This window comes from Parathielavia appendiculata (genome assembly GCF_033297405.1).
Source record: "Parathielavia appendiculata strain CBS 731.68 unplaced genomic scaffold N657scaffold_8, whole genome shotgun sequence".
Taxonomy (NCBI): domain Eukaryota; kingdom Fungi; phylum Ascomycota; class Sordariomycetes; order Sordariales; family Chaetomiaceae; genus Parathielavia; species Parathielavia appendiculata.
The window spans coordinates 502,743-526,129 of NW_026944227.1; the positions used below are offsets into that span (position 1 = coordinate 502,743).

The following is a 23,387-nucleotide window of genomic DNA, read 5'->3' on the forward strand; positions in this document are numbered from 1 at the left end:
TATCAGCAGGCGACCATAATCATCTGCTGGTGTGCCAAATTGACGAGTTCCGAGATTCCCAAGCCAGCCCAGCCCAGCCCATGTCCTAGTCACACGACAACAAGCCCCTTTCGGTATAGCATCAATGTAAACAACCCCCACGTGGCGGACCGGCTGGCTCTTGACCGAGGCCGATTGAAAGAGGCAAGATGACAACATCATCACTTTCCCAATTCGTCTACCGAGCGTCCCTGTAAAAAAAACCTAAACACCTGGAAAAGCCCCCCTGCTTCATAGCGTCGAATTTCCCTGCCCGTCTCCTTTCCACGACATGTGCCTACCTTCCTTCCTCGACCACCTTTGTCTCAGCCTCTCACGTCATGTCCTTGTACAAGACAAGACCGCGTCCGTACATACAGTAAATAACGCAACCAGTAACGACATGGACCCCCGTACGCTACCTTACCTAGACAACAACCCCCCAACACCCATTGAAACCCCCAAACTCGCCCACCCCAGTCCCTCCCATATCCCTCATCAAACCAAGACCGAGCAAAGCGCAAAAAAGAAGCCCACAGCAAGGTAAGGTAAGGTAATCCGCGTTTTCAGCCGGAAACTCCCCTCTTCCGAAAATCAATACACACCTCGCCGACCAGGTCCGGCCCGACGGCCGCCACGAGCTCGGCGATGCGCGACTTGAGCGAGCCAAACTGCGCGATGTCCTCCGTCTCCCAGATGACCAGGTGCGAGGCCACAATCAGGTTGTCCGAGAAATCGGACCGCAGGACCAAGCGGTCCATGTCGACGTGGCGCATCTGCTCGAGCGACGGGATGCCCGGCATGCTGCTCGTCAGGAGGAACGCGTTGTCTTCCTCCTCCTCCTCCTCATCATCTTCTTCGTCGTCGGAGTCGGAGCCGGAGCCGTGTTCAGTGGGCTGGGGCGTGTTGGTATCGGCATCCTCTTCAGACGCGGTTTCTGCGGGTTTAATAGAGAGACCTTCTTGGGTGGCGGGGACGGCTGCTTCGGGTGGGTGAGAGGCCGAGGGACTGCTGTTGACGACGCCCTCCATGCTCTGCCCATTGCCATGGCCGCCTCCTGCCTCAGGCCTCTTTCTCGACGATGAAAAACATACATAGTGCCCCTTGTCAAAGAGCGCCAGCGCCTCCTTGTCCAGCAGGTACCACCTCAAGTCCTCCGGATCGAGGACGTACTGCGGCTTGTACTCGATCTTGTAGCGCATCTTGGCGCAGTTATGCACGTAATACCCAGGGTACCACCAGCGATAGCCCGCCTCGCGGGCCAGGGCAATCTCCCTGAGCGCGCCCAGTTTGCCGGGGTTGAGCCAGTGGATCGATTCGTGGTAGAGAAAGTAAACGGCGCTGACACAGTTTGGCAGCAAGTCGAGCACGCCCACGGCCACCAGTTCCCCGTCGATGCGGTAGCACTGGTGGAAGGAGCCCAGCGGGCGCTGCTTACCGTCCGGGCCGGCTATGCTCCCTCGTCGCAACGGTGAGTTGCACAGGAAGCGCCTGAATCCATTGCGTGAGATCTTGCTTGGCGGCTCGCGGTGGACGATGCGCTGATAGTTTTCAAAAACGGCGTATTTCTCCTCGGTGAACGTATCCGGTTCGAGCGTGACGGTGAAGACGTGGTCTGGGGACGGCGGGGACTTGAGGACCTCGGCCTCCGGCTCGTGGATCCTCTCGACTAGGTCAAAGACGTTGTGGCGCCTCCTCGCCTCGGCGCGGGACCGAGGGTGCAGCCGGGCCGCCTCCCTGGCATAGCTGTCTCCGAGGATGTGGCGGTTGAATCGGTTGACGGCCTGCCGCTGATCTTTTGTGGGCTTGAACTGGGCCGAGTCCAGCCGCAGAGTGTAGTGTGGGCAGCAAGAGTGTTTCTGATTCGGCCGGTACAGCAGAGTTCCGGAGCGCCTCCAACATCGATCCACGAGCTTTTGATAGAGGGCAGGCGTCAGGGATGTTGCGATGGCATAATAGGAATACCCTGCAGAGCCAGCTGTCAGACATCTCGCTGGACATGGGTAGGGAGCAGTTGGTAAGCGTTTGCTTGTGTGAGGATGGGGGTGGGGGACAAGGTTGGAAGGAGGTGTGAGTGAGCAGCTGATTCGCAAAATTAAGAGGGGCTTAAATTTTGAAATATCACAAGCACATGTTTTGGGACGTAGATGTCACAGTCAACCAATAAGGGAGGAGGATTCACGTTTTGTAGACTGACCACGGCGAGTCTGACGGCAGTACCCGCACTCGGACGAGTTGCTATAGCCTATGGAGTCCAGTCAGCATCTGCGTCCAGCGCCAACCGAGGGCGCCAAAGTATGTAGATATCACAATGTTTGTGAGAGCATGTGTGCGGATGAGGGTACGACAACGAGGTTAATGAAACAGAGAAGGCTTCCGTCCCGCTTAGGGCCACTGCGCACGTGATGGAAGAAGGTTGGGAAGAAGGAAATGGCCGTGTTTCCATGAGGGTAGGGCCAAAGTCTGGGGAAGTCTCGTGGTAGCGGCCGTTTCTCTGACAGGAGAAAACGAGTTGCAGCACTTGACTGAGCGTGGGATAACCAACGCAGGTAGGCCCCAGGAAACTTTCTGACGTGTAAGAGAAAAATGCGTAACACAAATCGGAAGCCACTAGGCGCAGAATGCGGGAGGAGATCGCGTGGCCGCCTGGGTGGGTTGGCCAACGATGGAGTGGCATTCATGCACATGGCCCGGATGGTTGGGTGAGATGGCTTGAAACGTCGGGACTCACCGATTGGGAACAGGAACGAGTACCGTTGTGCAGTATCATCAAGAGCCTGCATGCCTGTGCCCTCCATTTCCATCCTGCGAGCCCTAAGGCGGTGGAACCAAGCGGGTAAGACCCGGTTAGGCTTTCTCCGGCCCGGCAGCCTTCTGCGGGGGAGGGCTGGGCGGTTGGGCAATGTGTGAGGGCCACAGCCGCGGCGCGGCAGATGGTCAGACTCAACTTAGGTCCTGGGATCCAGTGAAGATATTATGTATAGGGGAACCGGCGACGTTTGTAATGGCCGGAAGCGGCGTGGCCAGATCGGAGACCTGGATGTGCCAGCTCGGGTGCGTTGAGCAATATAGAATCCGCAAGACTCGAGGCCGCTGACTGGATGGCGCGCGGCGTGGAATTCGGGACCTGCGGGCGTCGTCCGGAGGCTCCCAGTGGGCACTGGACGATAGGATTCCAGGATCCTGTGAATAGATCGGCGGGACTTGGCCGGGATGAGGGAGCTGGAGCAACAATCGGTGCTGAGTCGTGAGATGCTGTGAGATGCTGTGTTGCTGTTTTGAGATCACCCGACCGATGCCCCGCCCTTAAGCTCCGAGTGAACGTGGGGGAGCGAGACACACGAAATGCAAACGGGAGGTGACGGTGACGTCCAGCACAGCATGAGATGCCTTGCCTTGGCACTGCCAGAGAAAATCATATATTTCGGCAGCAAGAGCAAGAGGCTCCCGACGTTCGATGGTTGGTGACCCGAGTCAAGAGATGGGGATTGGATAACCGGACCAGTTCAGCATCTGAGAGCATCTACTGACCCCCACCGTCGGTGCCGTTTTCGCCTTGCCTGTCTGCCCCGCATTTCCCGCCACTCTGGGCTGGAGGGCACGCCTAACAAGCAACGACAGAAGTAGGAGTTCTGTCTGCATTTTCTTGACGTACCATTGACTGCTAGTAAAACAAATCTGAAAATTGACATATGTCTCTCGGCTTTGGCTTACTTTTTCGCAACAACATAGGCAGGAGGCTCAGTGTCTTCGTGCCTGCCGAAAGACTTTCAAGCTTGTTGATCATGAGCTGATGAGGTGCAGTGATGGATGGATGAGACTTTGTGTGGACCGCAAATTCAAGGGTCCAATCGGTTCCATAGCCCTGTTTTCATGGCCCGTGCACGCTCGGTCGGCTACGAGCAGTGCGGGGCACGAGATCTTGATCAGGGCGAGCAGGGGCGACGGAGTGAACGGAGTCGAAATTGGAGATCCTATCCGTACTTGGTATTGTTGTTCGCTTTAGTCTGGATTCTGGGCGTTTCGGACCAAAAATATTCTGGAAGACCCCTTGTGACGTGCTGGAACTTGCCCTTGTTGGCTGCGATTGCGAGCACGGAGACTGTGTGTAAATCAGCCACCCATGGGGATGCCAGCCGGTGCCTTACGTACATTCGAGGCTTTTACTCGCTCGAGCAAGCGTTGGTCAATTCCAGGCAAAGCAGAATATTCTCAGTTGACCGCTCGGAGTGATCGGGTTATTCTCTCGAGCAACGATACCTTACTCGGCGTCCTCTGGCCTGTTGTGTAAACTTGCAACCGTTGCTGCCAATCCGTGAGAGAACCCAAGTCGGGGAGCCGCTGCAGAACTTCCCGGTCACCGATTCAGGTCCGTCCCGTCAACTGCGGACAAGGAACGGGAGGAATGTGGAAGGTACGGTAAGTTTCGAGGTAAAGTTTAAGGGATTGCGCGCGCAGCTCACACCACGGCAGCTCCACCACACCAGCGTTTTTTGCGTTGGCAGCCCCGTTCAACAGGAATTGGCAAAAATTTCAGAGCCCTTGTTGCTCTTGTTGGAGTCTTTGTTCCCCCTCTCTCATCCTGCTTTTGCCCATCCGTTTTCCCCATCCTCTCTGCGCACGTCTGCCTTTGTCAAGGCCATTGCCTAGACGCCAATGTGGGGTATTCACCCACACCCTTGGGAAGACCAGTACTCCGGACAGTACATACAGCCAAAAGCTATGTACCTAACCCCTGCCGCCGCTTCAGATGCATGCGCAGTGGACAGGCCAGGCTTGTTAGCTTTCTTTTGCCTCAATGGAAGAGGCTTCTCTTTTTTCATGTACCTTACGACGTAATGTACTATTAGACTATAAAGACCAACCTGCTCCTCTTTTATCCCCAGAAACTGCCCCTCCATTCTGTGCTGGGGGCAAGCAACAGCCTGCCCGCGCACCAGCGGTCCCTTCCGTCACAATCCAGTCACTTCTGCGGGCGCAAACTTTGGGTACTCTCTGGACATCTCAGCACCCTCGCAGCGCATCAATCAAGCCTCGTTCATTTCCTCTGGCCTACCTCTGTAGCCCCGCTGCACTTTCTCTCTCCGCAGCCTGCTGCAAATCGTTGGGTGCTGTCCGTTGTTGGTGTGGCCGACTCTCGTTACCACCGCCACTTAGTTAGCTGCCAAGCGCGTGCGCGTTAAGAGCCAAAAAGTCTTTTTCGACGCCAGACCGCGCACCTACGAGCCCTTCTGCTGACTGCGAACCGACTGCGAATCGACTGCGAACCACAAAGTCTTGACCGCCTCTTTGGCTCGTCCGAGGAGTTCGTGGACGGAGCCGGGCTCACTTTCGCTTTGTGGAGACCTCCGTCGCCTCCTCGACTTCCTTCCCTCAAGCCGAACAGACCCTTGCACAAGACCTTTGCGCCGCAACAAGCCATCGGCCTGGTTCACTCGTTCAACATCTGCGAAAGACTCGGTGCTCCTGCCTCGTCTCTGAAGGATCCTTCGCCGCGGCTCTTCTGACTTCGTCCCGGAATTGAACCCTCAACAAACCGTACAACTCTTGGGGACCGCATCAAATCCACAGCGCTGAATCAAGCCAGAACAGAGCTAGTCGACCGAGATCTCCCCGCCTCATTCTGACTCGACACTTGAGCGACGACCATGCTGCGGACGACTTGTTAAGGACAGGCCGCATTTCTTTTCCTTCCACGACTGTCTCCTGCGGCCCGAGGATTGCCCGGAAGCTTCGGAGTCTGCTCAACCCCTACTCCGCGAGGACCTCTCAGTGCCACTTCGAACATCTTAAACACTCAGTAACCGGTCGACGGAATCAATCAGTGGGAATTATGGCGGCAAGTGGGAACAATCGTTCTATGGAGTCGCGGACGGGGAGGAGTAACCAGAGTGAGTTGCCCCTATGAGTTCGCGGGGGTGCGATCCGGGAACGGAAAGAACATGCATATGCAATTTTCCGTCGTGGTCCCCACTCTGCCGAATCCCTCCCGAAAACAGCGCGCAGCTCAGGAAACCTGACCTTGTATCACAGGATACAACTCGAAAGGCGAGCGCCTAGTCGCCGGCGTGGTGCCATTGACCGAGGACAAGACGTACGTGATGCTGATTCAGTCGACAAGGCGCAAGGGTTGGGTGCTGCCCAAGGGCGGCTGGGAGACGGACGAGGAGTGCCACGAAGCCGCGGCCCGCGAGGCGTGGGAGGAGGCGGGCATCTTTGTGCAGATCGACTACGACCTGGGCGACATCCAGGAGACGAGCCCGCGCAAAAAGGCATCGTCATCGTCGTCGTCTTCCTCGAGCTCGTCGTCCAAGAGCAAGGACTCATCGCACAAGGACGGCAAGGACACGTCAAAGGACAAGCAGCGCTCGCTGTACCGCTTTTACGAGGTCACCGTCACGAGCGAGGAGCAGGACTGGCCCGAGCGCGAGAAGCGCGAGCGCAAGTGGTTCACGTTTGCCGAGGCCAAGGAGCTGCTCAAAGACCGGCCCGAGCTGCAGACGGCGCTGGAGCGCTCGACCATGAAGAGGTAGCCGCGGGGCCATGCCATGTTGAAGGACGTGCCGGTCTTCCTCTTCAGTCCGTTGCCGCCCATATCCCCACGGTGGTCTATCACACCATGCAGCTTAAGGCAGACCGGCGTGTCAGGAAATGCTTGGTCAGCTTTTCTAGTTGCCTTTGGGATGACGATTGCCGCTCTTAATTGGACCTAGGGATTTGAAGAGCGGGACTCGCCGGCCTCCGTGAGCTTCCTTTTCTGGCTCTCCGGGTCGTTCTCGATATGGCAAAGGAATTCGTCCTGGTTTGCTTGTTCCTATCTGCTTTCTGTGCTTGGGGGTTCCGTCTCTCACGTCTCTGAATTTCTGCGCCATCGCCTGCTTTGGGGGAGATGGGACGACAGACGGGCCGTGCTTGGTCAGAAAGACCCGAGTGCGTCTCCCTGAGTTCCTAGGAACGGTGAGGCAGCATGGCCGGCATGCTCCATCTCTTCGGTTTCGGTTAACGGCAACAAAGGGGCACTTTCGGTCGTCTCCTCGAAGAATCGGTTGAACGGGTAAATCTGCATCTGTCTTCAGGAGTTTTGCGAGGGCGGGCCATGATAGATCTGTCATTGTATTTTTTCCTTTCCTTCCTGCCCTTTCCCTCTCTTCTTTCGGGAATCAAAGACACATACGGGGTGGGCATTCATGGGCAGGTCGTGTCTCTTGGGATGTCGGGTGCTCGAGAAAAGAAACAACGAAAATTCTAGGCGGGTTTGGGCGGCATTCTTGATTTTATCCAGCGAATTGCATTGTTGGGGGGCCGGGTTCGATGCAGAGCCATCTGTTAGAGGAGCAGCGCGTGGAAGAAAAGCCTCCTTAACGTCGCCAAGCTAAGTAAACAGTAATAAATGCATTCTGTCATTGGCCGGGTAACCAACCATTTCTTTACCTGGGATTGTATTATCAGACCCGGCCCCTGATTTCCAACACGTCGGGGCCGACTCCGAATCCATTGGGTTGATGCTAGAGGGCCGTGGAGAAGACGGACTTGGAAGATACGTTTTATCGGTTGGACTGGGAAACCCGGTGGCACCTTGCAGACACCTCCTGCTTTGAGGTCCTGGTTCGGGCTGCTCCTTCCACTAATGTGATATCGAGCTACCGCACCTGCCCGCCGAGTAGAATTTGTGCCGAACGGTAACCTCCAGGCCAGTCTTGGAAGTTTCCAAGGGTTCCAAACTTCAACCTCTCACCGTGCCCCTTCTCCCTCAACTTTCTGCGTTGATGTCTTGGATCTGTCCTGACCAGGCGCTCTTGACGGGCCGCCATCTACGGTCAGGCTTATTTGCTTGAAACTGCGATGCTCGCTGTGTCAGTAGACCTCGGAAGCTTCAAGGTCGCCGGAAAGACTCCGAACCTGACTCTAACGCTGTCGAGCTCGTTGAAGCTCGCCCTCCCTCCCTCGTGGGCCCACCCTCCAACCGCAGAAGAGCTGCGCCAGGCCTCCTCCGCAGGGACAATTTGGATATCAAAGGCTGGAGCCTGTCAAATCGAAGTCACGACTCTGATTAACGGCCAAGCGCCCGACGCGGCGACCCTCGACCCAAGCATAACGGCTGCCATTGCTAGCTTTCTGCCAGACTGTCCAGTAAGTAGCGCATTGTTCTTAGTCCGGGGTTTGTCTGACTTCACAGGTCTGGAAACACACGGGGCTCCAACTCCGGGCAAATCACGCCTCCCAAGCTCGGTCTGATCAAAGCGATGCTTTGGCTTCGTACTTTCTTCATCACCCAGACCTCTCATCCGAGATGATCGCGCCACCCGACGTGTCTGCTGGTCAGTTCCAGGGGCTGAGATGCGAGGTTGATTATGGCTTCACAACAGCGAGGAACAGAGCACACAGCCAGGCCCAGGCGTCACAACAAGCTTCGACAGAACCCTTCAGTTTGATACCGCAGGTACCTGAAGCGACACCAAGCCATTCATACGTGCTCAGGAGCAACCCTAAGAGGAGCAGAAAAGCGACCATGGCTCACGAGGAAGTCAACGACATCATTCCCGGCTCCCCGCCAATAACACAGCATCACATACATCCAGGCCATGACGGCGACGAGCAAGAAGACGTCGAGCTGCTGGTATCAGAAGCCATTGCGGACATGGCTTGCCTCTTGGACTTTGCATTTCGCAAGCTCATCGGGATCAAGGGAGCTGTCCTGGGGATGAGAACCATCAAGAGCATGGCGGCGCCCTCGTTGATCAATATTGCCCCGGCTGTTTGGGATCTCAATTATCTTCAGGTCAAATTACGCCCCCAGTCTTCGTTGACGTTGCTGACGAGAACCACAGACCATGTCCATCCACGCAGAGGTTATCCCATGGATTGCTTCCGGAATCGCTCGCTTGACGAATGCCCGGTCTGCGGCTCTCCGAGAAAAGTTGACGTTTCTTGTTCAAAGGAGGACGCCGGGTGATAACGCCCAGGGACCAGTCGACCAGGAAACAGAGACTAGAGACGAAGTGAGAAAGAGACTATGGTCGTTGTGCCAAACGCGCATCCGGCCGGAACCAATCAAGGCACCTTTCGTCAGGAAAGTGGTCCCAGAACAGGAGACATCACAGCTTGTCCTCGCAGAGCACGAACTAGAAGCGTCTCCACCTTATATCGAAGATTTCGACAGCGATGCTCTTGTCACCATGGCGCATTACGAACCGGTGCCCAACCAAGATCCCTATGCTGCTTTGCCTGAGAACCAGGCTGACCCAGACGAACCCGTGATGGACGATTCCTTGCTGGTACTCGAGCCGTACAATCCTGATGTTGGAGCGTCATCGTCGGACGGATGGATGCGTAGCTCTGAGGCCGAATACTTCTACACTGATGGGCAAGGAAACGTCTACCCGATAGAGAGGGAAATTGTTCGGGAGGACCACCAGATCGATTGGCCGTCAACCCCACAGCTTCTCGGCTCTGACGAGTTTGATCACGGAAACGAAGAAGACCCGGAAGAGGGTTTGGATGGCAGCATCAACCGCACATATATTATGTACGATGGAGGGCAACCTTGGCCCCCTTTATCGGGTGTCCACATCCACACCGAAGATGACCTGCCATACCCGCTGGCGCCGTATCTCGGCGACGCACCGTTCAACGATCGCGCGGGAGACTGAATTCACCCAAACTCATGCCGTTTACCATACACACAGCGTTGTCCAGGCTACCGGCGGGTAGAAACGGGAGACTGATGGTCTCCCAATCTTGGCGTGACTTTGATATGCAAGTCTGGAGGGTGGCTTGCTTGAACGCGCCTAAAGTCGTATGCTCGGATGGGAGACATGGGTATCGGCGATGATGGCAACCTTCTTCCATTTTCCTCCGACTTCCTCGCGAAGCAGGCCCTCGTGGCTTGAGCACGATCCCTTGCGACCCACCCTGGACCGAACCAAACCACTCTCTTTCCTGTCCGGTGCTGACAGGCCCTCATTTTTTTGCGGGCTTCTTCTTATCCTTCTTGACCTTCTGCTCGGGTTTCAGGGTGGCGTAGTGAATGTACCATATCAGCACGCATTGGAGGATGACGGCGAACAAGACGATGAGGAGGATGGTGAATAGGACGGGCTGGTCGTTGAGCACGGCGACGGCCTCTGGCGTGGCGCCGATGCTGCCGAACCAGTCAAACTGCCCCATGTTTTTGTTTGCTGGCTTTCTCGGTTCGAGATGTTGGCGGGCGGTTAGGGATGACGCTGGGGAATGAAGAAGGATATTGGATGTTTGAGAACGGATGAATGACAGCTGCCAGCGGGGTATCAAAGAACAAGCTTGAGCGGTCGCCTGCGCCGTAACAAGTAATTGTTGAGTTAAGGGAAAGGAAGTACGGATATTACAAGTTGATGGTGATCATGAAAGAGGTTGAAAGAAGGTGGAAAGGGAAAGGGAAAGGGGAAAGGGCTGGAGGTGGCCATATGAAACTGTCGACGTCACAATAGATCCGATTCAGCGGAGTTCAGTCTTCCCCTGCATGCGGTCTGCCAATGCATGAGCCGATCTCAAAAATGAGGGCTTGGTCTTGGGTCTCTTGGCCTTGCACAAGCGCAAGAAACCGCCCAAAATACGGGGGCTTGATTCTCGTCTGTGTTTCAGGCCCGCGCCAGACTCGAATGATTGGATCAGGTAAGCCAGAAACTGATTGATTGACTGCAGTTGACATGGAATCGTGGAAATTTGAGCCTCTAAGCCAGTCATGGCGACAAGACACCTTGGACTTTCAATGAGATCGAGCACGGTACCGGCTACAGAACTATCTTTGGGACTGCCGATATACTGCCCTGGGAGGCAGGAGGAGAATTGATGAAGGTCATAAGTCTAGTCAGGATGTCGGTGTACTCCGTACGAACTAGCTGGACCCACTCACCTGCAGAACGGATTGTGCCCGAGAAGTTAGGCATTCGCAACTTCTCCTTGGCGAGCTTAGACCCAGAAAAACTTGCTGGCTTCTGAACATATCGCATGCCGCCCCGGCCGAGATAGCAGCGAGACGTGACCCGGAGGAGTCGAGCGCCAAACCAGCAGCCACCCGGGTGCGACCGAGTCAATTGAATACGGGGAGCTATGAGTGTAGCACGTCCGGCTACCAGGAGACTCATCTCCGGGCGCCTGGCCGCATCGCCTGTTGCTCCATGCGCTGCTCCGACGCCGACGACGGCACCATGTCAACAGGTCTTTGCACACCAGTTCCACAGCTCGCGACAGTTGTCGGCGAGGCGGAGGCCACGGTTCGCCAATGTGCGCGCCGCCGACATGGGCTTGATGAGCGAGAAGCAGATCGACGACTTCACAAAAGAGAAGTTCCCCCAGTACACCAAGGAGGAGCTCGACCACCTGCGGACAAAGTATTCGCCCGCGCAGATTGCCGCCCTCGAAGCCGGTGAGGCCGCCATCAACCCGCGCGACCTGACGGTGCAGGGCCGCTTGCGCAACGACCCCTACACCATCCCCTACATCGACGACTTTGCCGAGACGCAGCCCGTCATCGACAAGCGGGCCAAGAACAAGGAGGCCCCCGACCCCTCGGCCCGCTTCATGAACATGGACGAGTTTACCCAGGATCTGATCATGTGGGCCGACAAGTTCCAGGTGGGCGACGTGACGGGGCAGCTCAAGACGCTGGTCGACTTCGTGCCGGAGGAGTTCAAGAAGGTGCCCGAGGGGAACTGGCCGGGCGACGTGCGGGAGGAGGCGCACAAGGCGTTTCAACAGTACCTCGAGGCCGAGGTCAAGCGGCAGAATGAGGCCAAGGACGTCGACGACGTGGGCGGGGGGCCGACCGACGCCGATATCCTGCAGTACATCCTGGAGCGGTCGGCCATGACGGACAACGGCCGGACGACCAACACGTCGCTGGCGCACGCGCTGCCAAGCAAGGTGCCCGGCGTGGCGGGCCTGTACAAGAAGGCCATCGACCCGGCCGACATGGGCCTTGACGACATCGGCGTCTACCAGGACCTCAAGCGGCGCACGGGCATGAGCGTCGTCGAGATCCTGCGGCTGCAGACCAAGCAGCTGGTGGACCGCAGCGTGGCCAATCAGACGCGTCTGGGCAAGGTGCGCAAGACGTCTGTCATGTACTGCGCCGGCAACGGTAACGGCTGGCTCGGCATTGGCGAGGCCAAGTCGACCGAGCCGTCGATCGCCATGCTCAAGGCCCGCCTGATGGCCATCCGCAACATGCAGCCCATCCGCCGGTACGAGAACAGGACTATCTACGGCACTGTCGAGGCCAAGGTGTCGGGCACGGTTGTCAGGATGTCTGCCCGTCCGCCAGGTGCGTCCCCCTCGTCTTTTCCGTACCCACAAACGTTTTTGGATGCTAACCGCTGTGACCCGCAGGATTCGGCCTACGCGTCTCTCACCGCATCTTTGAAATGTGCCGCGCTGCCGGCATCACGGACCTCGCCGCCACCATCCCGCGCTCGCGCAACCCCATGAACTCGGTCAAGGCGGCTTACAAGGCGCTCCTCACCCAGCCCGACCCGGAGGAGATTGCCATGGGCCGGGGCAAGAAGCTGGTCGATGTTCGCAAGGTGTACTATGGCGGGGCGGTGTACTAATCTGTCTGTGTTCTTGTCCTAACGCTAGAGGTAGATGGACCTTGTAGAAATCTTGTACCATATCATGTCGGCAGCATTGCGCTTCCTGGTAAATAGTTGGAGGGCTTTTGGGTCCCTGTCTGATTTTGATGCGTAGTGGTGAGATGGACTTCTCTGGACGCAGTTTGGTGTGTGTGACACGACGCCACAGTATCTTCTCCGGCAACCAGGCAAATCCGGATACGCCGGTTCCATTCTAGGCGCAGCTTGGATCCCCGTCGGCATGCCAGGCGGCATCTAGAAGCCCTTTCTCCTTGTCTCTCCATGGGCGCGCCGCGCCCCTCCATCCATTTAGCGTCGGGCATAGTTGAGGCAACTCATCCATGCCGCTTACCGCCCGCCACCACCCCATCGGCCATCGACTTTGAAAACCAAGCGGCCGGTATGGCATATATCATGGTTATCCTGCCCCTCAAGAGTAGAACTACCTGAGTATCAGTAGCACGATTCAGCCCTCCTCCTGATCATGCCCGGCCGCGTCTCCACCCTCGCCCCAGCCAATTTCCTGCTGCAGCACGATGCTGTAGACGCTCGCCTTGAGCAGCGTGAACACGAGGCTGGTCTTGCGCTCGAGCTCGCGCAGGCCGTCGAGAATGTCGGTGGCCGGGGCCGTTGCGAGGTGGTCCAGGAGGGTTGCCATCTAATAGAGTACATGAGTTTGTCTGCCTGTCAGTTTTTTCTCGTTCACTGACATGTGTCGATCTGTTTTCCCTCTCCAGGGCTGTACTGGGCGGGATACTAGAAGTCTGTAAAGAAAACAAAAACGCACCTTCCTCATGTTCTCTGCTAGCCGCTCATACTCATCTAGGACTTCTTGCTCGAGCGGCGTGAGCTCGGGCGGCGAGATGAGTAGTGAGCTATGTGGACGTGGTTGGGGGTCCATTGCTTGTGCTGGGCTGTTCTATTAAGGCAGTGATGATGTTGAACTGTTGATGTTCGATAGGGGAGATGCGATTGACGCGGCCAAGTGCGGGATGTGGGGTGCCGAGTGTGGGGTCGCTTGACGCCGCAGGCAGCTATGAAACGATGGAACCCCGAAATTGAATTCATGCGCTTGAACACACTTCACGAAAGTTTCAGTTATCATGCAAATAATGTCGTGGTGTGAAATATAACTGTGGATTCAGATCGTTATCAGTTCTAGCTCCTTCCGCTTTCAGGGGTTTGGAGACATTCGGGTCTATTGGATCTCATTCAAAGGTCAGTTAAACTTGCATATGTACTGTACTCCGATGAGCCGCTGGTTTGGAAACAAAGGAGGACAAAGACTCAGGCTGTCGGGAAGACTACCTTACGCCACAATCCTACAACCACTGAAGAACTATGATATCAGTGTGAATTACAGCTTGAACAGACATTCAGCTCAGTTCTCTGTTTTCTCGGTTCTAGAAAGCTCGCAGGTGGCATGAAGTGTGACTCTGGAAAATGACCCCACTTCACGCATTCAGCCTTAGATGGCCCGTGCAGTTGCATCTTTGAGCTTCTCATGAATTCCACCATCACCCTTGGCAGGCAAAGCGGTGGAAATCACAGCCGCCTCACCACATCCCGAATTCACCAGCCATCTCTTCCTCCAAACTTGAATCGCAACTACCTGCAGCTCTCTTCAGACGATTTCAGAACCTTGCTCTTCAACAAGAAGCGCCGTCTGACCGACTCTTAATTAGTTATTGTTGAACAGCAAAACGTTGGTCCCCAGCTCCCGACTCCAAGCTACCCCTCCTCGACAATCCCACTTGAACATTTGAGACACAACCACAGCCTACTTACACTTCCGCCACCTGACAGATCAAAATGGCCACCACCACAGTGACACCCGAGGGTGAGTTTTTTGCGCATTCCCTGCGACACTGCTCCCTTCACAGTGATTGCGATTTGCGCTACCGTGAAGCTCCTTGTTAGCTCAAGCTAATCGCATTCTCTCCACCCTCCACAGTCCTCTGGGCGCAGCGCTCATCCAACGTCGACGCCGAGAAGAACTTCATCTATCTCACCATCAGCGTGCCCGACGTGCCGCGGGAGAACCTCAAGCTTGACCTCAAGCCGACGGGGCTGACATTTGAAGGCCACTCGGACACGCTCAAGAAGACGTACCACGTCGAGCTCGAGTTCTACGCTGAGATCGACCCGGAGGCCAGCAAGGTTAACCACACGGCGCGCGACGTCGAGATGAAGCTGCGCAAGAAGGAGCTCAGCGAGTCGTACTGGCCGCGGCTGCTCAAGGACACCAAGAAGGCCCACTTCCTCAAGACCGATTTTGACAAGTGGGTGGACGAGGACGAGCAGAACGAGGCCGCCGAGGACGACTTTGCCAACTTTGGCGGAATGGGTGAGTAGTCGTGACTTCTTTTTTTTCTCTGCCACCTCCTCTCCCCTCCCCGAGAATAGGGCCGCGAAGGAGTGTGTACCTGGTCTGGGCTTGTATTGCTCCCATTGCTTACCCCTTTCGCGTGAACCCATCGCTTGGACTAAAACCTGGCACGACAGGAGGACTCCCGGGGATGGGTACGTAGCTGGAAGTGGTCGTTACGATACTGCATACTTGCACCCGCCACATGGCCTGCCCCTCTTCTGCTACCTGGTAGTAATGCAGCCGGCTAACCGTGATTTCCCAGGCGGCGGCGACTTTGGCGGCATCGACTTCTCGAAGCTCGGCAGCGGCGCTGGCATGCCTACTGGCGACGACGAGGACGACGAGTCAGACGACGACATGCCGCCACTCGAGGGCGAGGAGGAGGAGGGGGAGAAGAACAAGACCGAGAAGGTAGCCGAGGATGCCCCGGACGCCAAGGAGGTTGTCACCAGCTCCTAGATGCAACAGGTTGGGGGCAACAACCCTTTCGCCGGCGACATGAGACGCGTGGAGATCCCGTCGCGGATTGGGAGGTCGATGATGAAGCTATGAGATACGGATCGGCTAAACGGGCTATAGGTCGCTTCGCCAATGGGAGCTCAGGAGCGGGCGTCAATGACGAAGCAATCTGATGTATTGAGACAGGTCTATTCCCTCATGGTCTCGGCGAATGGAGCTCTTCGTCGCCTTCAAGTTTGGGCTTGCTTGCGCTGATAGTGATACGCTGATCTGTCCAGCAGTCATTGATTGACACGGAACGCCTGGGATTCCACGAGATACCTGACTATTGCCTTAGGAAGTGGGAGCGAGCTGGGAAACGTGTAACGATGGAATCACAGAGCCAGCTCCGAATAGGCCGTGCTCGGGCTACTGAGTTGCAATTTCTGGAAAACGAACATGAGCGTGGTCAGGCAGGTTGGCGTACCCTTTGTCAATTCAATCCTCCAATCAAGATGCCATTGTTCTTCTTCTCTCGCGCCAACGAGGTGGCTGCTCCCCATTTTGTGACGGCCGCAAGGGAGGGACCAATCTGCATGCCTGTACAGTGCCACATTTGTGTCCTCGTGGACATGTGTTTGCTACCCGATTCTGATCAGACTCATTTGGAGTGTGCCCAAAGGAACGCCATGCATATATATCTGCTACGACCTCCTTCCGGTTCGACGACTTGTGTTAGGATGACAGAGCATTGAAAACGACACATATCATCAGAAGCTGAACTTCCAAGCCACTCCCGCACTTTGGCCTCGAGGCACGTTTTTGATCCAGAAATAGGATTTGGGGAGGTCCGTTAGTCAAACAAAACGAGCATCACCATGCCCTCAAAGGCTTCCATAAACGGCGGCCCGTGTCTGGCGCCAGCCCTGAAAGCATCCGCGCCCTCGAAACGACGGCGCGTTGAAGCGTCGGCGCCATATACGGCAAAAGAGGCCGCCGAATTTGTGCGGATGGGCGCGTGCATGGTTGCCTTGCCGCCGGACGAGGGCTGGGTTGATCCTTTCGAGTGGGAGGTGGCGGGGAGAGGGGTGGAATATGTGTCGGGACGGTGAAGGGTATAGGTCCGGGAGGGAGTAAGGGGATGGTCGGCTGTAAATGCTCTTGTTGTGCTCAGGATTTCATAATATTTCGTGTTGGGAACCGTTTGGTTCTTAAGAACTCGTCTGAGGAGGAGAATGGGGAGGACGGGACGAGTTGAGCAGCAGATCAGGTTGCTCAATGAGAGCCATGTCACGGTAGAGAGTACTGTACTGTACATATAAGGTATGTCAGACGCTTCTGACTCTCCTCTTTTCGATACGCTTCGGCGATATGTTACTACCTCCCTCCTAGCAACGCCCCTCCGACCCGGCCCTGTGGCGATCGGCGATCCCGCTGTCATCCAGCTCGGAAATCTCGCTGGGGAACTCGCCGTGGATACACGGGTGAGGGTGTCGCGCACCGATGACTTTTAATGTACTAGAGCTCGACTGCTACAGTTGCTGCGGAGAGGGACAACCCGTTGTTCGGAACCAGGGCGAGACTAGAAGTGTCTGGCTGTGGTCCCATTCGAGTTTTGGGAATTAAGGAGTCAAGGCCGCGGATGGGGTAGTACATTGTTGACCCAATTGACGTGCAACGGTTCGGGCAGCAAGGGGAGCGGGTTGAAGGTGCCCCATGTGTTGCTGGCGGCGGTGGTGGCTTCTTCGGTTATGAGAACGGGGGAGGGTACATCTCACGGCCAGGCCCCAGGAGCGGCGGATATCCAGACGAAGGCGTTGGTGCCCGGGTGGTCATGCAGGATGTAGGAGGGCGCGTTGATCTTGTGTACGAACCGCAAGTGAATTATACAGTAACCGCAAAGCTCACAAGTGCCAATCTGTGCCTAAGAGATGCTCAGCCGCAAAGTCAAAGCTGTGCCCGACCCGTCCAACCCAAATGCCAAACCGCCCGAAACCCATTTCGTACATCAATAATGCCGCTAGTAACCCGCCTGGATACGGGGAATATACGCTCTCTGCGCGCCTATCATTTAAAGAACGTCTTCCTCCATCGGGGCATCACCGCCAGCAGCAGCCGGGGGGGCAGCGGCGTTGCCCGTGTTCTCAGTGTTCGCGCTGTCAAAGTAATCCGCCATCTCCGAGTCGAGCTCCTCCGCCGTCTTCTTAACCGGCCGGTTGCTGCGAGCACGCCGAGCCGGCTTCTTGCCCCCCTTGCCAGCCGCAGCACCGCCCTTCGCGCCGGCGCCGTTCTGCTTCACCGTGGCAGCAGACTTAGGCTGAGCCTTGGGCTGCGCGATGCGCTGAGAGAGCGGCTTGGGCTGAGGGATAAGTTCTGCAGAAGAAACCACAACTTCGACCTTTGACCAGAGTCAGCATTGGTGGGCAAAAGCTTCTGAGAACACGCTCGAGTCTTACCTTGACGGGCTTGTTATCGATGAGCAGTCCGTTGAGGGTCGAGAAAGCCTTGCTGGCGCCGTCCGCATGGTGGAAGGTGACATGGGCAATGCCGCGGCTAACTCCACCGGGTCCGTATGAGAGCTCGACCCTCTTGACCTGACCAACTGACTGCTGGAAATAGTCCTATCGAAGGGAATCCGTAGTTAGCGTCAAGCAAAATTTCGAAATCCCGCGCATTCGCATCCGTGGGCAGTCGACGTTGAATCCGACAAGGCATTCCGTCATGCAGGCGTCCGAAAGGAGGAAACCAAAAAGCAGCGAGCAGAGCAGTGAGCGAAGTCTCCAGGGTAGCGTCACCGGCGACTGGCAGGTGAGCCACGTCCGACGTCCACTGAAACCATTCGACCGACTCCAGGATCCAGACCACGGACCCCTGTTGAGAGGCGACAGTGTGTACGACGTGGCCCCGGCCATGCTAAGCCCTAACCCTAACCTGGATGTGTCCTCCAGAAAGTCCCAAGGAAGCCCCGAGAAGCCGGATTATCCCAGCAACGAAAAACAGCCAACTCCGCCACCATGTAGCCGACGAACTTGGAAAGGTTCGTGAAAGAGAAGAGCCGCATCCTTTGCTCACTGCTAAACTCGCTGATAAGCAGTATCATCAGGCTGGTTGCCAGCCAGCTGAGATATAACGTAAACACCCAGCTTGGCGGTTTCTGTCTGATATGTCGCCGGCGCCCTGTGGTCTGCGCACTGTTTCCGAGTCAGGGGAGCTTGCCAGGCAACCCAAACGGCGGGACGTGCAGCTAGACGGGGGCTTGCTCAACTTCCTGGCTTGACAGCCTCGATGACGCAGGAGAGCAGTGCCAGCTCTGCGCACCCGGAAGGAACTATGGCATCATGACAGGCGCACTCCAAAGCGCTGGGGTCCGAAGATGACCACCCTCATTGTCCACCGAGGACAAAACGTCGATAGGATATGCCGCGAAAGAGATGCGTCCACGGAAGTCCGAAGGCGATACGGCCTCATCGGTAATAACATACCTTGATCTGGCCTTCGGAAACATCCTTGGGCTATGACGAGGTTAGAAGCAGAACTCATAATGAGGTTGGTGTGATGATGCGACTTACCAGGTTGCTGACCATGATCTTGCTCTCGCCGGTCAGGCCAGCGGTCTTGGCGGGCGTGGGCTTGGCAGCGCCGCGCGCGGGCTTAGCGTTCTTCTGAATGCCGCCGGCCGGAGCAGCGGGTGCGGGCCTATCGGCGCCAGCAGCACGGCGCGTAGAGCGGCGACGGCCTTGCTGGTTGCGCCGTTGACTGGTAAGGATCTCATCGAGAGACTGGTCCAGCTTGCCGGACATGGTGGCGAGAGGAAATTGCGACGTGAATTAGGTGTGGTTCGAAGGTGGTGATGAATGGCTGAATAACGATCGCAGCTCTTTAACTGTCGAGCGCGATGCAGAAGCTTTGAAAGGCTTCGCTATCGATGGTTCAGAGGCAGGTTCGAGAAGGCGGTCGTGCGATCGCCGGGTCACCAGGTTTTGCTGCTGCACGTCGCGCCAAGTCGCGGTCGGTGCTTGAAAGCAGCAAAAGGGACGAGATATATCGCTTTATTTGTTAAAATGGGTTATTGTCGGCAGAGTCAAATAATCCAGGCAAGCGAGGATTGATGCAAGCCTGAAAGGAGCGAGCAGGAGGATGATGGATGTGATTGATGTGGTGGCTGATGGAGAAAAGACGGGGAAACAAGAGAGCGCACCAGAGTCGCGCGAGATTTTGAGGGAAGCAGTCGCTGCGGCGCAAGAGTTGGTTGGGCAAGAGGAGCCAGCTGCCAAGACAGGAGGCCTGTGAAAGTGGCGCAGACTCCCTCAGACATGACGCTAAGCTACAGATGAGCTAGCCGGCTTTAGCCACAGTGAGTGGCTGAAGACCCTATATTACAGGTACATACTGTATGTAGGCGTCTGGCGTAATGGACCGTAGGGCGCCACCGGCATCTACGAAAATGTAGTCCGGGAGGTTCTTAGTATTATAAAACACTCCCTGAAGCTATGTATTTGACCGTTAAAATCGTCAAGTAACCCGCTTACATCGACATTACTTATTAGGATTATACTCGTATAAGAGAAGGATAATCTCTCACTTCCAAAAGAGGATCTAACAAACGCTCATCCCTAAAGAAAAATCCTAATCTGAAAATAAAGGGTTAGACGAATATGATCTTCCCCCCTAAAGAGGGTTAGCTCGTTGAACAGCTCCCTTAATATTGAAGAGAATTGATCTCTAAGATGTTGAGGAGGCTCGTTCGTAATTGAAATACTCACCGAAGAATTTTACGTAGTGGAGGTATTTACAAAAACTGAGACACCTACTCAGCTTCTCAGAGGTGCGTTGCGCCATATGGGAAATCCGGTCAAGACGGACAATCAGAGATTCAGAAGTGGTGCCGCCCGGCTCGGTTGACAAGTTGATCGCCTTCACATGGCAGAAACTGCTGATGGAAGAGCCTCCCAAGCATAATCTGCCCGACGTTAGTTAGGTACTGTAACCCACGTCATGGAACTCAACTCGTTTTCGATAAAGCCCAGCTAACTGTCCTTCCGCCAACGCTCAAGACCGCTCGCTCGGAACAGCATTACCAAGTGGACTGTAGATTTAAGTTGTGGCGCCCTGTTTATTGAATCCTGGGCACCGTCCACCCTGTTTTCTTTGTTTTGAAAAGATCCATTTAACACCATATTCTGATAGCTTTACGGAGGTACTCATTCGTGGCCCTAGGTGACGGCATGCTTACATTGCGCGGGGACGAAGCTGAGGCTTGGGAGAACGCGGTTTGCCAGTGCATAAAAAGGAACCGACCACATACTGAATAATCATAGGTTTGGCTGCAAACTGTTGATAAGCGCTACTGCACCTCGGAAGACATATCCTTACCATGCACCGATTTTGCACATGTACAGTCGGAGTTGTGAAATTGGCTGCACTGTGTTTGAAATTCACGGTGGACAGCTTTGTGTTTCCATATAGGCAACCAAATGTCAAGCCGCATGCATCACAGTTGCCGATCCCCATGTAAAAATTGAGATCTTGGTGTGGAAGGACGGGGCATGGATATAATCGAATGGGTTGACTACCAACGTCTCATTACTTTACCTTCCTGCTATCCCTTCGAGCCCTTCCAATTCTCCCCATTGCACCGGCTGCCGAAATCTGCCACACAGGACCAACAAATGTGCCTAATAAACAACCGGCCCGCTGCACAGGAGCCCTCCACCTCGGCCTGGTGTGCCGTTGCGCCCCTGCGATCTTTCTTACGGCTTGGAACTGCCTCGCCGCAGCCGTAGGTCTCTTTCGCAAGCAGCTGCCGGGAGTCCTTAGAAAACTCCCTGCCGTAGTGAAAGAACGTCCTCAAGTATTGCATCGTACACCCCTTCTTGACATCATGCCAGCTATCTTGTCTTGGTGGTCGCCGGCGCGGATTGCGGCCCTGTTGTCAATGGTGCTTTCTCTTTGTCGGTTTCACGGTCGTCCGTCGTTGAGTTGACTTCGAAAAAGGTGTGCAGAATAATCAGCACCGCTGCCGCCGAGCCGAGAAAGATGGCAAGGCGGTAGAGCTCCCCGTCCGTGATCATGGTGTGATTGGGATCGACGGAGCCGGATGTTGGACCGGTGGTGCGGTTCTGCGTGAGCTTTGTTGACGGCGAGGCTGAATTCGCGAATATGTGATTAGTTTGAGAAGTACTGCGTCATAGGCCAAAGGGCGCCGTACCTTGCCTGTCTGATGTTGTTCTGTCGGCTGGTTGTTGAGAACAGCGCGCGATGTGGACAGCTTTCGAGAGCCGTCGCATCACTAACCGACGTTATCGTTATCAATATCGACGCTTGGCCATCACTGAAAGAATGTAACGGTAACCGTACGGAAAACAGACTGCGTATATGTCAGTAGCATACACTACCATGGAAGCACAGTGAAGATTACAGGTCACGTGCAGCAACCCTGTAGCCGGGCGGAAGTTAAGGGTTGAGTGCAGTGGAGCACAAAACGGAGCCATTGAGGGTTCTCAGCCTGGGCACTGTTTCTTGGACATCCCCGCCTGGAAACTTCGAGTTTGCCTTCGGGCAAATTCCGACAACCACCACACAACAGACCACCGCCTTCCGCGTCGCTCTCCATCGAGACTGTCCCCATCACCGCCTACCCTCGCGCTGTCAGACCCCACACAATTCGCCCACCATGCCTCCCAAGAAGGACCAAAAGGGCAGCGTCAAGAAGGATGCCAAAAAGATTGTCGAGGACAAGACCTTTGGCATGAAGAACAAGAAGGGCGCCGTAGCCAAGAAGACGATTGCCCAAATACAGTCGTCTGTGCAGGCAAGCGGGAGCGCTGAGCAGAAACGGAAGGAGGCCGAGAGGGCGGCACGCGAGCGCGAGAAGAAGGCTGCCGAGGAGGCCAAGCGGGAGGCCGAGGCGCTCCTCAACAAGCCAGCCCAGGTGCAGAAGGTGCCGTTCGGCGTCGACCCCAAGACGGTCGTTTGCATCTTCTACAAGAAGGGCAATTGCGAGAAGGGCAAGAAGTGCAAGTTTGCCCACAACCTCGATGTGGAGCGCAAGGTCGAGAAGAGGGACTTGTACCAGGACACGCGCAACGAGGACGAGGAGAAGAAGAAGCAGGAGACGTCGGCCGACTGGGACGAGGAGAAGCTGCGGTCCGTGGTGTTGTCCAAGAAGGGCAACCAGCGCACAACCACCGACAAGGTGTGCAAGTACTTTATCCAAGCCATCGAAGACGGCAAATACGGCTGGTTCTGGGTTTGCCCAAACGGTGGCGACAAGTGCATGTACAAGCATGCTCTTCCGCCTGGGTGCGTACTCCAAGTGATGTGCTTTGTCTTGGTTTCAGCTAACCCCTTGTCCAGCTTCGTGCTCAAGACAAAGGAGCAGAGGGCGGCAGAGAAGGCTCTGTTGGACAAATCGCCGCTCAAGACGCTCACGATCGAAGAATTCCTCGAGTCAGAACGGCACAAGCTTACGGGCACCCTTACACCGGTGACTCCCGAGACGTTCGCCAAGTGGAAGAAGGAGCGTCTGGATAAGAAGGCGGCAGAGGAACAGTTGCGCAAGGCCAAGGAGGCGACCGGCCGTGCCCTGTTCGAGAGCGGCAACTGGCGGACGGCTGACGACGACGACGAAGAGGAGGACGACGACGCATGGAACCTCGAGAAGCTACGGCGGGAGACGGAGGCGCTCAGGATCAAGAGAGAGGAGGAACGGCTGGCTGCCATGCATGGGCTTCCGCTGCCGAACGGTGGCACGAATGGTGTGGCAGATGAGGCAGCAGAGCCAGAAGGCGAGCCGGGAGCGGATCCAGAAGCAGTGCCCAACACCTGAAGTTCCGCTTGCGGAGGACGACCAAACCACGACGCCGCGCGGCCAGGTGAGGGCAGCGAGCCCAGAGAGCGCTCCTCCTCAACCGGCATGTGGGGTCGGCTATGCTGCCGGGACGTCTGACGAA

General features: G+C 56.0%; 12 protein-coding genes across 12 annotated transcripts; 5 read left to right on the forward strand and 7 right to left on the reverse strand.

Moving 5' to 3' along the window:
- Positions 1–392: 392 nt before the first annotated feature.
- N657DRAFT_474138 (uncharacterized protein) lies at positions 393–3,173 on the reverse strand. Its single transcript, XM_062787534.1, has 2 exons — positions 2,750–3,173; positions 393–1,984 (listed from the first exon to the last, which is right to left on the reverse strand). Exons 1-2 carry the CDS (start codon positions 2,820–2,822, stop codon positions 585–587), a joined length of 1,473 nt encoding a protein of 490 aa, XP_062646461.1. The 5' UTR covers positions 2,823–3,173; the 3' UTR covers positions 393–584.
- A 2,678-nt stretch (positions 3,174–5,851) lies between these two features.
- N657DRAFT_681682 (NUDIX hydrolase) lies at positions 5,852–6,551 on the forward strand (the record flags this gene model as incomplete). The annotated part of the gene is made up of 2 exons (XM_062796413.1): positions 5,852–5,909; positions 6,052–6,551. 2 exons carry the CDS (start codon positions 5,852–5,854, stop codon positions 6,549–6,551), a joined length of 558 nt encoding a protein of 185 aa, XP_062646462.1.
- A 64-nt stretch (positions 6,552–6,615) lies between these two features.
- N657DRAFT_475074 (uncharacterized protein) lies at positions 6,616–7,439 on the reverse strand. Its single transcript, XM_062787538.1, has one exon. The coding sequence runs from the start codon at positions 7,128–7,130 to the stop codon at positions 6,687–6,689; it is 444 nt and encodes a 147-aa protein (XP_062646463.1). The 5' UTR covers positions 7,131–7,439; the 3' UTR covers positions 6,616–6,686.
- A 1,217-nt stretch (positions 7,440–8,656) lies between these two features.
- Positions 8,657–9,668, forward strand: N657DRAFT_574972 (uncharacterized protein; the record flags this gene model as incomplete). The annotated part of the gene is made up of 2 exons (XM_062789069.1): positions 8,657–8,797; positions 8,847–9,668. 2 exons carry the CDS (start codon positions 8,657–8,659, stop codon positions 9,666–9,668), a joined length of 963 nt encoding a protein of 320 aa, XP_062646464.1.
- Positions 9,669–9,978: 310 nt separating this feature from the next.
- Positions 9,979–11,006, reverse strand: N657DRAFT_681684 (uncharacterized protein; the record flags this gene model as incomplete). Its single annotated transcript, XM_062796414.1, has 2 exons — positions 9,979–10,241; positions 10,910–11,006. The coding sequence occupies 2 exons, from the start codon at positions 11,004–11,006 to the stop codon at positions 9,979–9,981; spliced, it is 360 nt and encodes a 119-aa protein (XP_062646465.1).
- On the forward strand, positions 10,786–12,790 carry N657DRAFT_598406 (ribosomal protein s5-like protein). Its single transcript, XM_062790042.1, has 2 exons — positions 10,786–12,319; positions 12,385–12,790. The coding sequence occupies exons 1-2, from the start codon at positions 11,107–11,109 to the stop codon at positions 12,603–12,605; spliced, it is 1,434 nt and encodes a 477-aa protein (XP_062646466.1). The 5' UTR covers positions 10,786–11,106; the 3' UTR covers positions 12,606–12,790.
- A 302-nt stretch (positions 12,791–13,092) lies between these two features.
- Positions 13,093–13,527, reverse strand: N657DRAFT_575358 (uncharacterized protein; the record flags this gene model as incomplete). The annotated part of the gene is made up of 2 exons (XM_062789100.1): positions 13,093–13,284; positions 13,414–13,527. The coding sequence occupies 2 exons, from the start codon at positions 13,525–13,527 to the stop codon at positions 13,093–13,095; spliced, it is 306 nt and encodes a 101-aa protein (XP_062646467.1).
- A 1,052-nt stretch (positions 13,528–14,579) lies between these two features.
- N657DRAFT_574866 (HSP20-like chaperone) lies at positions 14,580–14,981 on the forward strand (the record flags this gene model as incomplete). The annotated part of the gene is made up of 1 exon (XM_062789060.1): positions 14,580–14,981. A coding segment is annotated over one exon (402 nt), but the record flags the coding sequence as incomplete, so codon positions are not given.
- A 1,258-nt stretch (positions 14,982–16,239) lies between these two features.
- Positions 16,240–17,191, reverse strand: N657DRAFT_474449 (uncharacterized protein). Its single transcript, XM_062787537.1, has one exon. The coding sequence runs from the start codon at positions 16,874–16,876 to the stop codon at positions 16,289–16,291; it is 588 nt and encodes a 195-aa protein (XP_062646469.1). The 5' UTR covers positions 16,877–17,191; the 3' UTR covers positions 16,240–16,288.
- Positions 17,192–17,263: 72 nt separating this feature from the next.
- N657DRAFT_598414 (uncharacterized protein) lies at positions 17,264–19,573 on the reverse strand. Its single transcript, XM_062790043.1, has 4 exons — positions 19,005–19,573; positions 18,918–18,947; positions 17,892–18,056; positions 17,264–17,833 (listed from the first exon to the last, which is right to left on the reverse strand). The coding sequence occupies exons 1-4, from the start codon at positions 19,233–19,235 to the stop codon at positions 17,507–17,509; spliced, it is 753 nt and encodes a 250-aa protein (XP_062646470.1). The 5' UTR covers positions 19,236–19,573; the 3' UTR covers positions 17,264–17,506.
- A 1,291-nt stretch (positions 19,574–20,864) lies between these two features.
- N657DRAFT_646433 (uncharacterized protein) lies at positions 20,865–21,582 on the reverse strand. The gene has a single exon (XM_062793120.1). It carries the CDS (start codon positions 21,504–21,506, stop codon positions 21,324–21,326), a length of 183 nt encoding a protein of 60 aa, XP_062646471.1. The 5' UTR covers positions 21,507–21,582; the 3' UTR covers positions 20,865–21,323.
- A 526-nt stretch (positions 21,583–22,108) lies between these two features.
- N657DRAFT_656813 (uncharacterized protein) lies at positions 22,109–23,263 on the forward strand (the record flags this gene model as incomplete). Its single annotated transcript, XM_062794741.1, has 2 exons — positions 22,109–22,737; positions 22,792–23,263. 2 exons carry the CDS (start codon positions 22,109–22,111, stop codon positions 23,261–23,263), a joined length of 1,101 nt encoding a protein of 366 aa, XP_062646472.1.
- Between the last annotated feature and the right edge of the window lie 124 nt (positions 23,264–23,387).

Coding starts and splice junctions, on each gene's coding strand:
- N657DRAFT_474138 (XM_062787534.1), bottom strand. CDS start 2,822: ATGGAAATGGAGGGCACAGGCATGCAGGCTCTTGATGATACTGCACAA. Junction 1,985..2,749: donor CTCGTTCCTGTTCCCAATCG/GTGAGTCCCGAC, acceptor CTGGCTCTGCAG/GGTATTCCTATTATGCCATC.
- N657DRAFT_475074 (XM_062787538.1), bottom strand. CDS start 7,130: ATGACAGATCTATCATGGCCCGCCCTCGCAAAACTCCTGAAGACAGAT.
- N657DRAFT_474449 (XM_062787537.1), bottom strand. CDS start 16,876: ATGACAGCGGGATCGCCGATCGCCACAGGGCCGGGTCGGAGGGGCGTT.
- N657DRAFT_646433 (XM_062793120.1), bottom strand. CDS start 21,506: ATGATCACGGACGGGGAGCTCTACCGCCTTGCCATCTTTCTCGGCTCG.
- N657DRAFT_598406 (XM_062790042.1), top strand. CDS start 11,107: ATGAGTGTAGCACGTCCGGCTACCAGGAGACTCATCTCCGGGCGCCTG. Junction 12,320..12,384: donor GATGTCTGCCCGTCCGCCAG/GTGCGTCCCCCT, acceptor TGTGACCCGCAG/GATTCGGCCTACGCGTCTCT.
- N657DRAFT_598414 (XM_062790043.1), bottom strand. CDS start 19,235: ATGTCCGGCAAGCTGGACCAGTCTCTCGATGAGATCCTTACCAGTCAA. Junction 18,948..19,004: donor AGATCATGGTCAGCAACCTG/GTAAGTCGCATC, acceptor ACCTCGTCATAG/CCCAAGGATGTTTCCGAAGG. Junction 17,834..17,891: donor TCGATAACAAGCCCGTCAAG/GTAAGACTCGAG, acceptor CTCTGGTCAAAG/GTCGAAGTTGTGGTTTCTTC.